Below are 14,447 nucleotides of genomic sequence, written 5' to 3' on the forward strand. Positions count from 1 at the left end.
CACACTGACAGCACCACCACCTGAAACTCTGCAAACGTCAAGCCCTAAAAAACAATAACTAAAAAAAAGAAAAGAAAGACTAACAAAGGCACAGGGCCAACTGTCTGTCCTGCCACGTTCAGCGTTTTGTTTTGGCACCATTACCGTTCGTACAGCAGACTTTTTCTTTTTTGATGATGCAGATACTGGCATACAGTGTGGGCACAGCAGACAGGAGCTGCCAGGCAGGAGTGTGTGTCTGTGTGTGTGTGTGTGCAACCATCCAGCCAGGCAGTGAGGGAGGGATGGAAGGAGAGAGAGAGGACGACAGAGACGGATAGAAGAAGGGAGGAGATGATGTAAAACCATCAGTGAAATCAATGGAGGCTTTACTAAAATTCTACTGGTGTCTTTCAATATTCCATTCAGAGGTCAGAGTGCTGAGTGTGCGTTTGGCGAAACCGTTCCTTTAGACACACAATCCAACTTGCCTTCTAGCAAGAACTTTAGATCAGGCAGTGTCAGTATTGTTCGGGGTAGCCAAGAATAGCAGTGTCTGAGTAGCATCATCCTTCAAGTTTAGTGCTTTTATCTTCCACAGTGGGCGCTTGTCAAAGACACAAATTGCAATGGAAATGTTCAATATCCAATAAAAACGGCATTTCCAACAGAGGAAGATGAACAAGGTCCGTGTCCACTCTCCATCATGGCTTGTTCCAAATACAGCTACCGTCGGACACTTTCTCCCTGCTACCTGCAGCACAAGCGACTTTTTTGCAACTAAGTTCCTCGCCATTCTGTGTTGTTCACCTTTGGATTCCTCCAGTGAGCGTTGTTGTAACATTTTTTCTGCTGTCCAACACAGCCAAAGCCTCTCGCCTGTGAAATGCAAACATTGTAACATCTAAGCAACGGGCTCCCAGCTTCTCCTCATGAGTGTGGGTGTAAACAAAACTACCTCCGTCTGCAAAATGTGCTCCGCAGAAACTCTCTGTAATGTGTCTGGGACGAGGGTGGATCAGCAGGAGAGTCCTAACAGCCGTGAAATTTCATTGTGAGAGATTCTAACACTTAACTATCCAGCATGTGAGAGCAGCGCTGTGTGAAACAGCAGAATTCAACTGGGATTCTACGTCCTCTTCAGCAGCTTGAATATCCAAGTCATGTTCGTTTTTTTTCTGATGTTCCTCTCGCGCTCCTTTTTCACGATGACTCAGGCTGGCATGTCTGTCCCTGAGGAAAATGTGGGCGTTGACGATCTAAGCTTGTGCGAGCGCGGTCTTGATGGAGAGCAGGGCAGGCATCAGATCCACCGTCCAGAGCCCTGAGTGCGCTGCTTCTTCCTCCTCTTACACACATAGTAGACCGGGAAAACCACCAAACCTGCAGACAGGGTAGGTGTTTGTGGAGATAAAGACACAAAAAAGGAGAATGATAAATAAAAGCATAATGTTTTTTTCCTGATGCAACTGATCATATTAAAGGGATAGTTCAACATTTTGGCAAATTGGCCTATTGCCATAATCGCTATAGTCATAGCAGTAGGTTAATTGTCAGTGTAGCTATTTTTAGAAATCAGAGCTCAGAGCTAAGCTACGGAGGCTAATGGAATTTATTGGTTTCCCTCATCAAACTCATCAAATACACAATCCAACAACTCAAAAACGCTTTCGTGGACAAGTTGTGACCTGCACATTCACTGTGCTATTAGATCATTTTTAAAGATAAAGTTTTCGAGGTAAATTCATGCAAAACTGCTGATGCGTGTTCCCATCTGGGAGTTTTTCCGCAAGCAGTCTCTGCATTTGCCTCGAAAAACAACTATGTCTCATAACCTTCCATTATTATCTCATAGCGTGGTGAATGTGCAGGTCACAGCTTGTCCATGAGAGCATTTTGGAGTTGTTGGATTGTGTATTTGATGGGTTTGATGAGGGAAACCAAGAAATCGTAGCTCTGAGCAGCTAACGGCTCTGCTCTGCCGTTCTAAAAACAGCTTGCACCGACAATTAAAGGTAACTGACCTACTCTTAAGACTATAGGGATTATGGCAATGAGCCAATTTGCCAAAATGTTGAACCATCCCTTTAAGTGTCCAAGTTTTCAATATTTTTTTCTTCTTCCTCCCATTCTGCTGACCATGTGAAATTAGCATAAGTAGTTAGTTTTAGAGAGCCGTTTTAGAGGTAAATACAGAGTCTGCTTGCTGAAAAACTGTCCCTGAAGGCAACGCGCATCAGCGGTTTTGCATGAATTTACCTCTAAAACAACTCTGTCTGGTAACGTTCTGTTATTATCCCATAGCGTGGTGAATGTGCAAGTCACAACTGGTCCACGACAGCGTTTTGGAGTTGTTGGATTGTGTATGTGATGAGTTTGATGAGGGAAACCAAGAAATTCCATTAGCCTCCGTAGTAAAAACAGCTTGCACCGACAAATAAAGGTAACAAACCTACTGCTATGACTATAGCGATTATGGCAATGGGCCAATTTGCCAAAATGTTGAACTATCCCTTTAAATCTCCACATGGATTTAATCTAATTATCCTATTTTATAGTACACTGTAAGGAGAACTGACATGTGTGAAGTTCATTGAGGTAAATAAAAGAGGGTCGGAAGCTCTGATGCTATTTATGATGAAAATAAATATGAATCTGCCATCACAGCATGTTAGCCTGCAGCGGATCATCTGTCAGACATACAGACACGGGAAAGAGATTAACTCTAATTACAGTTCAGCTGAGGCATCAATAGTTCACAATACTGTCTGACAGGCGGCTCAGAGAGTCTGCAGTCGGATGATGATATGAGGAAATGTAGTTCCAGGAAGTAAGAGTCAATGAAAATCTGCATCTACAGCTTTGCTTTTTTCTTTTTGTTTTAAAACAGGGACAGTTTGCGTCTCTTTCACATGGAAATCACAGATGCGCCACTGTGTTACTGACAGTTGGGCTGTTTTGCTGTGTGGAGGGAAATATCTGTAATAGAGCCAAACCATTTAGCCGTTATCTGTTTACTGCTCTCCTCTGGAGCGTCACCCTGATTAATGCGCATGTGTGTGTTCATGTGTGTAATTATGTTACCTATCACCAGTGCGAGAGCTCCAAGCACCACGACCAGCAGAATGACCACAGGAGCTATCAGCACCTTAGTGGCTACAGAGAGAGACAGAGACAGAGGAGAATCAGAATCATCCATAATGAATAACTGCTTTTTCAGCCGAGATGGAAATTACACGGTTCACATTAAATGGTTTGTTTTGTTCCAATGTAAATAAAGTTTTAATAATGCATCCCTGCAGAAATACAAAGTTGTCTGGACACAAAGTCAATGCAAGTCACTTAATGCAGGACAGATTCTGGTAAAAAAAAAACGATCAGCTCTGTCTACAGTTAAATGTTTCACATGAAACGCAAAATCTGCAGCGCTAACAGTCCATTGCATGAGAGCAGTGATGAGAGCTGTAATGAGTAAATGGTTCTTGTTAAGGGACAAATTAACTCCCAGTCCGACAGGCTCCCCGCTGATATAACGAGCTGTAGCTGTCATGGAGAGCAGAGTCAAACACATCTATCAGAGGGGGCTTGACTTCCTGGAGGCTTACTAGAGCACAAGTGTGAATGGATGATTTGGGCTAACATAATCTGATACGCGATGCTTTCACACTTCATTAAAGCTTCTTCTCGGTGGCATCTACAAGTTCAGTCAGATATAAACGCTGTGATAAGACACAACATGCTGCATTCTGACGAGAGCTTTTTCCAGTCTTCCTCGAGGTGTGGCTCTCTGTCAGTCTGTTGCACCACTTCATCCTGAGGGTATCGATGACTAAATAGCTACATACCAAACCTCATTTTCTTCTTTCTTTTCCACTAATTAGCAGATGTTAGCATGCTAACCTGCTGAACTCAGATGGTGAACGTCTAGTCAGATCTACTGACAGTGTCGGTGTGTGACGATAACCTTTAGCTGGAGGGGCTGCTTTAGACTCACAGAGCTGCTGGCAGCATCTGCAGACTAACAACTAACACATGAAAAGAGAAGAAAACTACTCCATTGCATTTTATATCATTGTTACTCACTCTTGTTCTAATTCACAAATATAATCCCTGGCTGAGTGCAAAGTGGTCTCACAGGATCATTTTGAGTCAACAGAGTGCAGTATTACAGTGGCGGTTTAAGAGGAGCTGCATACGCTGGAAAGAAAACCTTTTCATCACCCAAAGCAGTTTACTGCCACATCTACTACACTGAATCTGTAGCTTCATTAAAACCATAAACTTCTCCAGTAAAACAACAGAAGAAACAGAAGCTGTATTAGAGTTATTCTGTTTTTTCCAGATGTCATTTTGAGAAAAAAAAGTCTCTAACAAAAGATCATCAGGTGCAGATTCAGGATCCTCTTTCCACCTGCTACAGTACATATTCACGTTTCATACACATCAACATACCACAGACAGACCCTCTAATTAGCCGCCTCAGATGAGGTTTGTCAGGCAGATAGCGATACTTGCAGCCAAACACGCTGAGGTTGGATGTGTGGTCCCCAAAAAATCTGCCAAAAAACACGGTGAAAGACGAAATCAGAAATGCAGAAAGAAAAAAGAATCAAAGCTGCACAAACAAAAAAAAAAAGAGATGCTTACCTTAGGTGTCGATAGCGCTCGCCGCAGCGGTAACAGAAGTTAGTGTTACACTGTGTGCACGTCATATGGTCGCATCCTTCTGTACGCTGGATGTGGATCTAAAGGGATAAAGAGGTAAAAACGTGATGAGATGAAACACAGAGATGTTAAACAGTCACTGCACCCACAAACAGTTGCGTGTGTTATCTGAAAAGTCAGTCATCCAATGTGAACACATCCTTATAACAACCAAGTCAAGTCAGCTCAATTTATTATAAGAGAAGTACAATTCCCCAATGTTACTCCCATTTAAATGCAATGCTGGCAAAGGTGTCTTATTTTCACACTAAAATCTAGAAGAATTTGGTTCAGCATCCTTCCAATAGCACAGCAATGTGCGTGCAGCAGTGCAGTTAATGGATCCTCACTACTTGGCTGCAGCGGCAGAGAGTCTTCCTATAAACTAGGCGTTAAGTTCAGCTGCTCTCAGCCTCTTTTCCGGCTAAACGCAGCATGACACCAATTTGTTGGCTTCACAGTCAAATGCGATCCTCTCACCCTGCTCTCAGAGCAGAAACTCAGAGACACAGAGCTGCAGTGTGACAAACACAGATGGTAAGCATTTGCTGCTGTGAGCAAACATTTCCCATATACCGGTAATTATCTTAATTTATGTCTTCCTTTAGTCATCCTCTGACGGTCAAATTAGATCCTGCGGAGACTAACTTGGTCGCAATGAGCCTGAGAGACCAGACGAGTCCAGCAGATATGATGCTGTGCAGCAGAGACATCATTATGTTTTTCCAATATGTTAACCTGTGCGTCTCTGATCTGTTGTAAGGCGCTTTAAATCTGTGCGTCCATCTAGTTCTCTATAACAGCCCATCCATCATCCGTCCCTGCTTTAATGCTTCTTTGCTTTCATTGATTTATTCATCCACATTGATCCCACGCTCCATCAGTCAACTCCCTTTCCATTTACCCACACCCGCCTCACGCCGTGGCCACAGCACAACGGCATAACAACACTCCTCACAACACTCGTACTCCTACCTTGCACTGTGGACATTTCTGGGCGTTTCTCTGTCCGTGTTCGATGACACTCGCCCATGTTCGTAGCAGCTTATCTCCTCTCCTGTAGTCGCGGCATTTGAGGCCGTTGTGCCAGGGAGCATGACATTTAAAGCACCACACAAACTGGCAATTGCTACACTGGATCTAGAAAAGAGACAGGAGACAGACCTGTGATTTTTGTGAAAGTTAATGTCATATATATCTTTATCTTTATTATATTTGTATTCTCTTTATATAAATCCTAAATTGTACATAGTATGCATATTTTTTGCACTATAATTTATTCTATTTTACTGTATTTGATTTAAATTTTTATTTGTATCCCTACCTTTAAAGGGATACGCCAACATTTTTTTTCATGTCTTGCCTCACTCCCGAGTCCATGACCAGCAGATAGACACCATCCTTTTTACTGTGCGTGCAGTAACAAGGGAGATAGAGCCGTATCGCCCATAATTAGCTTAGCTCAAACACTGGAAGTGCATAGGTAGTGTTAGCCTGCCTCTTACCCGAGCAGAAATCAGCAGTCAGAAGCTGATTTCATTTTAGCTCTAAACTCTGTAAATATATCACTTTATCGACATTTCAAACATTTTTAGGCGAGAGAGTAGCCATTTAGATCAGCAGTGTGTTGTTAATTTGTCTAAATACCAGCTGTTTACAATTTTGTTCAGACGAATTCGGCGCTACTCAAGCTAGCTGTTGTGACCAACGCACTTCCGGTTACTTTCACAAAATAAAACACCCGTTGCCCTTTACATGCAGAAAACCATGACGATAGAATTTGTGCTTTTACATTGAAATAGGGGGCGCATGACGTCTGTCCGACTACCCATTTCTCCGACTCCGACCATACATTTCTTTATTTTTGCGTCCATCAGTCCGACCTCCCACTTCTCCGACTTAAGTAGCCCTAACCCTTAACCTTACCCTAAACCTAACCTCAACACTGTAGAATGGGTAGTCGGAGAAATGAGCCGTCGGACTTGTGGGCAGTCGGACTGACGTATGCTCCCCTGAAATAGGAAGCTAACCTACCCTCGATGTAGCTAGTTTGAACCAAAATAAACCGTCTTTGCTTGAACCCTCCGTTATGACCGATCTCGTCCCGTTAGCGGCATTTGACCGCTCAAGATGCCTTACCGAAGAGTTTTGTCAGCTCTGAGATGAAGATCGGCCCGCCGGTTTCCGTTTAGAGTTGCTGAAGAGTTTCTCTGATGACTTTAGGTGGAGGCAGGCTAACACTACCGATACACTTCCAGTGTTTGAGCTAAGCTTATTACGGGCGATACGGGCTCTCCCTTGTTACTGCACGCACAGTCGAAAGGATGGTGTCTATCTGCTTGTCATGGACTCGGGTGTGAGGCAAGACAGGAAGGATTTTTTTTTTTGGTGTATCCCTTTAACTATTTTTGGTAACATTATGTTTGCACTTGACACCATGACAAGTTCCTTGTGCTGTAACTGACCTTCACTGCTCTTGAAAAACATTTCTGATTCTTATGTATTTCACTGAATATTACTCTAAAATGTTTTGTATTTGTCTGATGTTATGTGTATTCTTACTGTCATCTCACCTTGTACTTGTGCTCAGAGTGGTTGGGGTTGTGCTTCTTCAGAGAGGTGAAGTGACTGCACTGTGGGCAGGGCTTAGTGCTGGAATCCAGCTGATTCAACTCCAAAAAGTACCGATATTTTGCCACGTCCTCATTGGCCAAATGGGAAATCACCACTCCCTCCTCCAGGTTGCCACTGCACTCCGGGATCGGACAGCTGATGTAAGGTTTGGCCACTCGCACCTGGGGAAACATAACAGACAGGTGATTGATAGCATCGTGCAAGACCAGCGGGAAAAACACTTTACAGTTTGAACATGAACTATTTGTAAATGTCACATTTTTCAATCTTGGAGCTTCAAGCAGCACTGATGGTATGATCGTTTTTGCTGTGGGTTTTTTATGATACAGAGATGGACTGCCAGTTTCCAGAATATATTTTGGAATACAGGTAAACATTAAACTATTTACAGCACTGATGGGAAATGGTTAATAATTTACTGCAGAAGTAGGAGGCTGAAGGAAGCAGTGGAGAGAGTGGAAGTGAATATGTATCACACACACACACACACACACACACACACACACACACACACACTAGCAAGTGGACCTCATCCACATATTAATTACAGTCTGGTCATTCAGTTAAACACTAAATTTAACATCACAGGCTCTGACAGAGAAACAGGAGAAAACACACTTCTTAAAGATAAAGATTCAATTTTTGAAGGTTTTCACTTTGCACACTTGAATTCTGGCTTATTATGGTGTGTGAGGCAGATGTAAACATTCCAACTACCCAGAAATAACCGTGACAAAAATGTCCTTGTACTTATCTAAAATGTGTGGGCCATTCTAACACCTGCAGAGCAGACTTGATGCTCTCACTTTGGTGTGTGCACACTATTTCATGATCTATAAATACAACATTATGATACTCAAGTGTGTGTTTAATCGAGGCACGTGAAAGAGATCACAAACCTGCTGTCCTTTAAAGGGACACTGTATAACTTCTCCTGTTATCTATTCACAAAAATCGATTATTTGGTTCAAAAGTCTGTTTTTCATTAATCAGTAATCCCCCCCATCAACAAAGTGAAGTGTTCCTTTCAGCTCTGAATTTGCCGTTCATATCATTCATATCTCCATGGAGCGGGTAAGCTCGGTGCTGGCTGCCATGTGGTGTCTCCAAGGTTTTACCTTCAGTGGCAGCGTGACGATTGGTAACCACGGAAACTCAGCGGAGACACCGGAGCTGTCGGCTCAGGTCGAGGTGACGTCTGTGAAAAGTCACCACGGTAACGCAGTGAGGAGGAATGGAGCGTTACACTGATGCGGCATTCACATGCAGTCGGCAGACGGCTGTAAAACATGGGTCAGGTAAACAATACGACATCGCCATGACAACATATTGTCACGTCATGTGTATTGTTTTGCCTGGTGCTGACGGACCACTGGTTTACGCTTGTTTATGCCGTTACGTGCAGCGGCTGTCGTCCGTCTGCCGTCTGCCCAATTTCACGTGAATGCAGCATGAGAAATACGATTGAGTTGCTTGCGACATACAACCGCAACGCGAGATGGAAGTAATTCCTACACAATGTACCTTTAAGTCATACATGGGTTCAGCTAAACACCATAAAGTGTGTGTTTAGCTCTCACCTGTTTTTACCTGTGGTCTATCAACTATCAAAGGTAAGATTAGAGAGACACTGTGAACGTCACCTCCCATTCTCTCGTTTCCTTTTCACCCTCTAGCTCTCTGATTTTGTCTCTTTTTTTCCTCCCAGGAAATGTCTTCTTCTTTTGTTCCCTCTCTTTCTCTTCCTCGTTTCACATTATCTCTCTGTCTTATCCTCTCTCCCTCCACACTTTTAGTTCATCAAAGCCCAGCGAGACCTGTTGCACATGACACATGATAAGATGTCAGTGTGTGTGAGTCTGTGAGAGTGTGTGAAATGACAGCATACAGAAGGGAAAGAACAATAGCATAGGCCTGTGACAGTGTTACGCCTATATCTCCAATACCACATGCACACACACACACACATCCACAAGCACCCACCCACACACACGTACTCAAAAAACCTATTAGATGATTATGAAAATGTATCCTCTGCAGGCATGAGAGCTGATGTGTTAGGATTGTTGCCACAACACCAACACTGCTATGACCCCTGCCAGACCGGTCGGGCAGGTTTGGACTGCTGCCACTTTATGTCTCACACACACACAAACACACACACGTGTCAGATTGTATTTGAAATGTAGGTTACTACTTACTTCTGCATTTTCACTGTCATTGGGTAAAATATAATCCATCATAAATCCACACATGTTAAACAGTAACAATAAAGCTTATAGCATGCACAGGGCTGTCCAGTCACTTAGCATGCAGCCACGTCCCATGTTTGTGTGCGTTGTGGTGTTGTAAACTTTGCAGCTGTGAAACTGTGATTAGATCCAACAATATGTCTCTATATTTGGGATAAGGTCAAAAATAGCAGCCAGGGGGCGTCTTGTGGAGCAGTGGGTTGAGCAGATGCCCCATATGCAGAGGCTAGCTGCAGTTGGCCCCGGTTCGAATCCCGCATCAGGTGGCCATTTACTGCATGTCGTTCCCCCTCCCTCTGCCTCCCCATTTCCTGTCTCTCTCAAGTATACTAGCAAAAAAATAACCTAAAAAAAAAAAAAAAAAGCAACCAAATGTAATAACAAACTGGTGCAAAGCAGATGTTTATCATATAATTGGTAAGTTACATTTAAGAGTGTTTTAAAACTGGTTAAGCAGTAGAGATGCATGGATAGGCAATTATTTCATCCGCAACCGCATCACAAAAGTCGTCATCCACCCGCCATCCACCCGAACCAACATTTTTTCAAAACCACCCCCGCCCGCCATCCGCCCATTGTTTATCTAATATGGACGATGTTACTATATATTTTTCCTAATTGGTTCAACCGCCACCCACCCAAATCTAATTAAAATATATTTTTTCGTCACGTCATCCGCCCGACCCGCGGTTTATCCACGGACTCCAAAACACTATACTGTTAAAATATTTAAGCATTTGCATGACAATGTGACACATTTAAAGGGACTACGAGGAGTTTTGGAAAGTGAAGTGTTTTCAAAAATAAATAATAACTTTAAAGACTAAATAATATATTGATCAAAAAAGGACCCCAAGTGTGGGTAACGTAGATTCATCCACATTAATATGAGACTCATTTATAACCAAAAGCAAACTCCTTGGGGTCTCTTTAACCTATACCAAAAAGATTGCAGCTCTGCCAATAGATATTAATCAGCAATTGAATAGCCTAAGTTGTCTATGGGTTGGATAGAAAGGTTGGAGTTAGATAAAAGTAATGGATATGCAGAACAGGCAGCATAAACACTAATGACTAAATCATAGCCTATATTTTTTTAAATTATGGAGACAATATCCACTTCTACAGTGTAACCACGTCAATGGCAACTGATAACCCTAATAATCTTGTATGTCTGAGACATCAAATGTAATAAACATTACATGTAAAAAGGAAAATTACCTACGTTATCACCACCTACTTCTTATACATTTAATAATAGCTCCACCAGTGTTGCCCTCATTTAAAGAGGCAAGTAAGTTCCTGGTTCCTGGTTTAATCCCGGGCGCATGATTAGAACCAGACCAGTGTAAACCAGCCTCCCATTGCTACATCCAGACTGACTGCCAACATGCCATGAAGAAATGAGCTGAGACTCCTCCAAGCTTCCTCTCTAAGATCACACACTGCCATCCCAGGGACTCAGAGCTCACTATACCTACTGAGGGTTAACACTGAGCATGTGCTCTTCACTGAGAGCGCTGAGTGTTAGCAGGAAAAATTCCACCCACACAGGATAGTTTACATGACCCTTATCTTCTGCTCAGTGAGATTATCAAACAGTCAGCTTGTGTCTGTGTTTATGGTTATTCATGCGGAGTTATCAAAGACAGATAATTACAGATACAAAGTAGTCTATATGACTGATAAAAACTGTTTTTATCAAAACAGATAAAAGCAGAGCAGTGCTCCTGTGTAACAGCTTCAAACTGTTACATGTCCACAACTTGTGAAGTATCAGTATCAGAAGCTTACAAAGTTAATCAAAGCTGGAGTTCTATTCTGAAGGTCGCTGACTGGCACCAGCTCACAAACAAAGCACTTAGAGAGACAAAAAAAAAAGAAATCCATCATGAGACTCTTTAGCTTTGGTAGGAGGGAGACCCAATTTGGAAGTACACATTTATCCATCAATTATTCATTCTCTTGATGAATCAGAGTAAATCACCTTCAGGATCAATGACTAAGACTCTTTATTTTGCATCAAATTCAAAGGTCATACAAGGAGAGCTCCTTTGTACAGGAGGCTGCTAAGTGCCTCCACGAGACCTGCTGTGTCCTCATTGTGACTGACTGACCTCAACTGCTTCTTTGCTGAGGCGCTGCTCTCTCCATGCACACCTTAAATGCATCGTGCTCAGGGCTGTTTGTCAGCATCAAGAGAAGACATAGAGGGGAGCAAAGAAGACAATGCAGTAGAAGGAGAGCCACAATGATGGAACTAATGACGCACAGCTGAGTACAACGACTGTGTACAGTATGAGGATGGAATCTGACTTTAAGAGGTAAGTGATAGAGGAGGAAGCTCTGCAGGAACAGCCCAACAACGCACAAAGTCTGCCATTGTGAAAAGCATTCCTGTGTCAGTGACCCACATTCACAGAAAAATAGTTATCACAAGATGTGGAGGAGACCTGCAGATGTTGAGCGGTGACACTTTGAGAATAATTACATAAAACTTGATCCTAAGTAACAATAGCCAGAGCCCGTTTAGATCCCTAATCCATCTGAACTGTTTGAAACTTGTGATGGGGTCAGGTCACCGAGGGAGGGGGGGTGTTTATGGACTGGCAGTGGGGAAATGTGTGAGCTGCCATTACACAAGAAGTGATAAGTGGTTTGTAAGTGTGTGTGTGTGTATGTGTGTGTGATTGGTGCTGCAGTACACTTAATCCAGCTGCTGACTGACCCTGCATTACCCCCCCTCCCACCAACCTGAGAGCTGACGTAGAGCTTCAGACACTCGTCACACACGGCCTTCCTGCAGCAGGGCAGAGGTGCGATGGTTTTGTCTTCCAGGCACACCCGGCAACTCTGCACCGCACCCTCCGCGCCGGCGGCCTGCCCCTGCCGGTACAGCTGGTGGGAGATATCCCCGAACGGGTCCACCAGGTCGTCCAGAGTGTACAGAGCCGGCTCGGGACTCGAACGCACCGCGTCTCGCGCCGACTCCAGGTCCATTTCTGATGCGTCAGCCGCCGCGAGCGCTCCATGGCCGTCTGTCCGCTGCTGGCTGTCGCTGGCTATGCAGTACACGGTGCAGTAGACGTGCTCTTTGACGCCGAACGACTCGTCCAAACTCACCGTGTTGCTGTCACTGTCACACACATGATGACACCGAGCCGCGCGAGCGTCCGAGGTCGTTAACTCGCTCGAGGTTGGCTCGTTTTCCGCCTCCGCTTCGCCCGTGTATCGCTCCGACTTGTTTCCACAGTCGCCGCTCTCGCTCCCATGACCGTTACTGACGTCGCCGTTACCGCTACCGTCCCCCGGGTGGTGGTGGTGGTGGTGGTGGTCCTCCTCCTGCTGCTCGGAGCCGCGCCGCATCCGCCCGCCGGGGTGTGAACGGAGGGACGGAGACTTGGACACCCCCAGATTCCTCCTCAGGATCTCCACAGCGCTCGCCCTCCTCCTCCTCCTCTCTCCCCCGCCGTTGCAGTTGTTGTTATTGTTGCCCTCCGCATCCCTCTCCTCCCCGCCGCTCCTCTCCTCCGACTCCCCCTCTCCTCCGTCCAGCGAGAACCGGGAGTTGGATCTGGTGACACGTCCGTTTAAATCTCCGACCGACCGCTCAACTTTACCGTCCGTCAGAGAAGTTTCCGTCGGCAGGTTGCGGGACACTTTCACCCTCCCCTCCTCGAAACTGCTGATAAAACTGGGCATTTTACAGGCGTCAGCTATCGGTTCGTCATCTTCCATCCCCGGGTTAGCTCTCCCCATCTGGCGAGCCGCTCTCTCCGGGACGGACCTCCGCCTGTCTCTCGCTTACACAACTCGCAACTACCAAAACAAAACAATGCAGGAGGCAGCTTCAATGCTTCCGGGTCTACGTCGTCAGCATGCGGGAGAGCAACGATAGGCCGAGGGGAAGCCTAGTGGTGGCAGCCATGCCTAACCTGACAGGTCCATGATGGGTCCAGTACACTGTGTAGCCCAGGCTGGAGCAGACCACTAGAACCGGGAACCTGCAGGGAACCTGCAGGGCCGTTGCTAGGAATTCTGGCCCCCCTTAAAGATTACTTAAGTGGGCCCCTACCCCCTGACTTTTCCTTTTTTTTTTTTAGACTACGTTATATTTTTTTATTTAGCATACTTTGTTTTGATGCTACTGCAGCATTACTATTAGCCAGGGTCATAATGCAGAATAAATCAGTCATAATACAAAGATTAGATAGGCTACTGGGGTTTTTTGTGGGCCCTACTGGGCACTGGGCCCCTAGAATTATCATCACCTTTCTCCCCTATAACGGCCCTGGGTAACTGACCCGGGTCATTCATAAAGGCAAGGCGATTTTTGTATGTATTTGTATAGCCCTTTTTTTTCCTTCTTTTTTTAAAAAAAAAAACAATTTGTTTCATGGCAACATCCTCTGCCCTTAGACCCTCACATCCACTGAGGAAAAACTCCCAAGAAAAACAGGCAAAACCTCAGGGTGAAAGACAGAGGAGGATCCCTCACCCAGGACGGGCAGACGGGACATAGATGTTGTACAGCCAAGGAAACAGTTAATAATATTATTGAATAGTGAATCTGAAAGTGGATCCAGCATTACCCAATCCGAAGACCTAGTTTTGACTACAGCACCAGTCTGTGACAAATGTCAAGTCAAGCAGTGTCAGTTGTTGTGTCATAAATGGTTCGGGTTAAACTGTGACACAGTGCCTTTGGGACTAAGTGAAAACCTCTTCACACTGCACCACTGCAATTAGGGACTAACAGAGGTCTGCAGCCCCGTTCAGTCCTAAAGCGCCTGTGGGTCAATCCGGTGGCAAATGGATTATTGTTGGTGTCTCTGGCAGCTCTCTCACATAAAATACATAGATCTGTTATAAATAATT

General features: G+C 44.6%; 1 protein-coding gene across 1 annotated transcript; it reads right to left on the minus strand.

Moving 5' to 3' along the window:
* Positions 1-470: 470 nt before the first annotated feature.
* rnf217 (ring finger protein 217) lies at positions 471-13,420 on the minus strand. Its single transcript, XM_085770647.1, has 7 exons — positions 12,324-13,420; positions 7,257-7,478; positions 5,659-5,823; positions 4,627-4,724; positions 4,432-4,535; positions 3,064-3,135; positions 471-1,362 (listed from the first exon to the last, which is right to left on the minus strand). Exons 1-7 carry the CDS (start codon positions 13,326-13,328, stop codon positions 1,283-1,285), a joined length of 1,746 nt encoding a protein of 581 aa, XP_085626773.1. The 5' UTR covers positions 13,329-13,420; the 3' UTR covers positions 471-1,282.
* Between the last annotated feature and the right edge of the window lie 1,027 nt (positions 13,421-14,447).

The sequence above is a fragment of the Trachurus japonicus genome, chromosome 24, assembly GCF_045865225.1.
Source record: "Trachurus japonicus isolate A0001 chromosome 24, Traja_1.0".
Lineage (NCBI taxonomy): Eukaryota > Metazoa > Chordata > Actinopteri > Carangiformes > Carangidae > Trachurus > Trachurus japonicus.

Excerpts from the sequence above, each read along its gene's own strand:
- rnf217 (XM_085770647.1), bottom strand. The coding sequence starts at position 13,328 with ATGGGGAGAGCTAACCCGGGGATGGAAGATGACGAACCGATAGCTGAC. Across the intron at positions 7,479-12,323 it reads AGCTCTACGTCAGCTCTCAG|GTGCGAGTGGCCAAACCTTA; the intron begins GTTGGTGGGAGG and ends ATGTTTCCCCAG. Across the intron at positions 1,363-3,063 it reads AGCTCTCGCACTGGTGATAG|GTTTGGTGGTTTTCCCGGTC; the intron begins GTAACATAATTA and ends CCCTGTCTGCAG.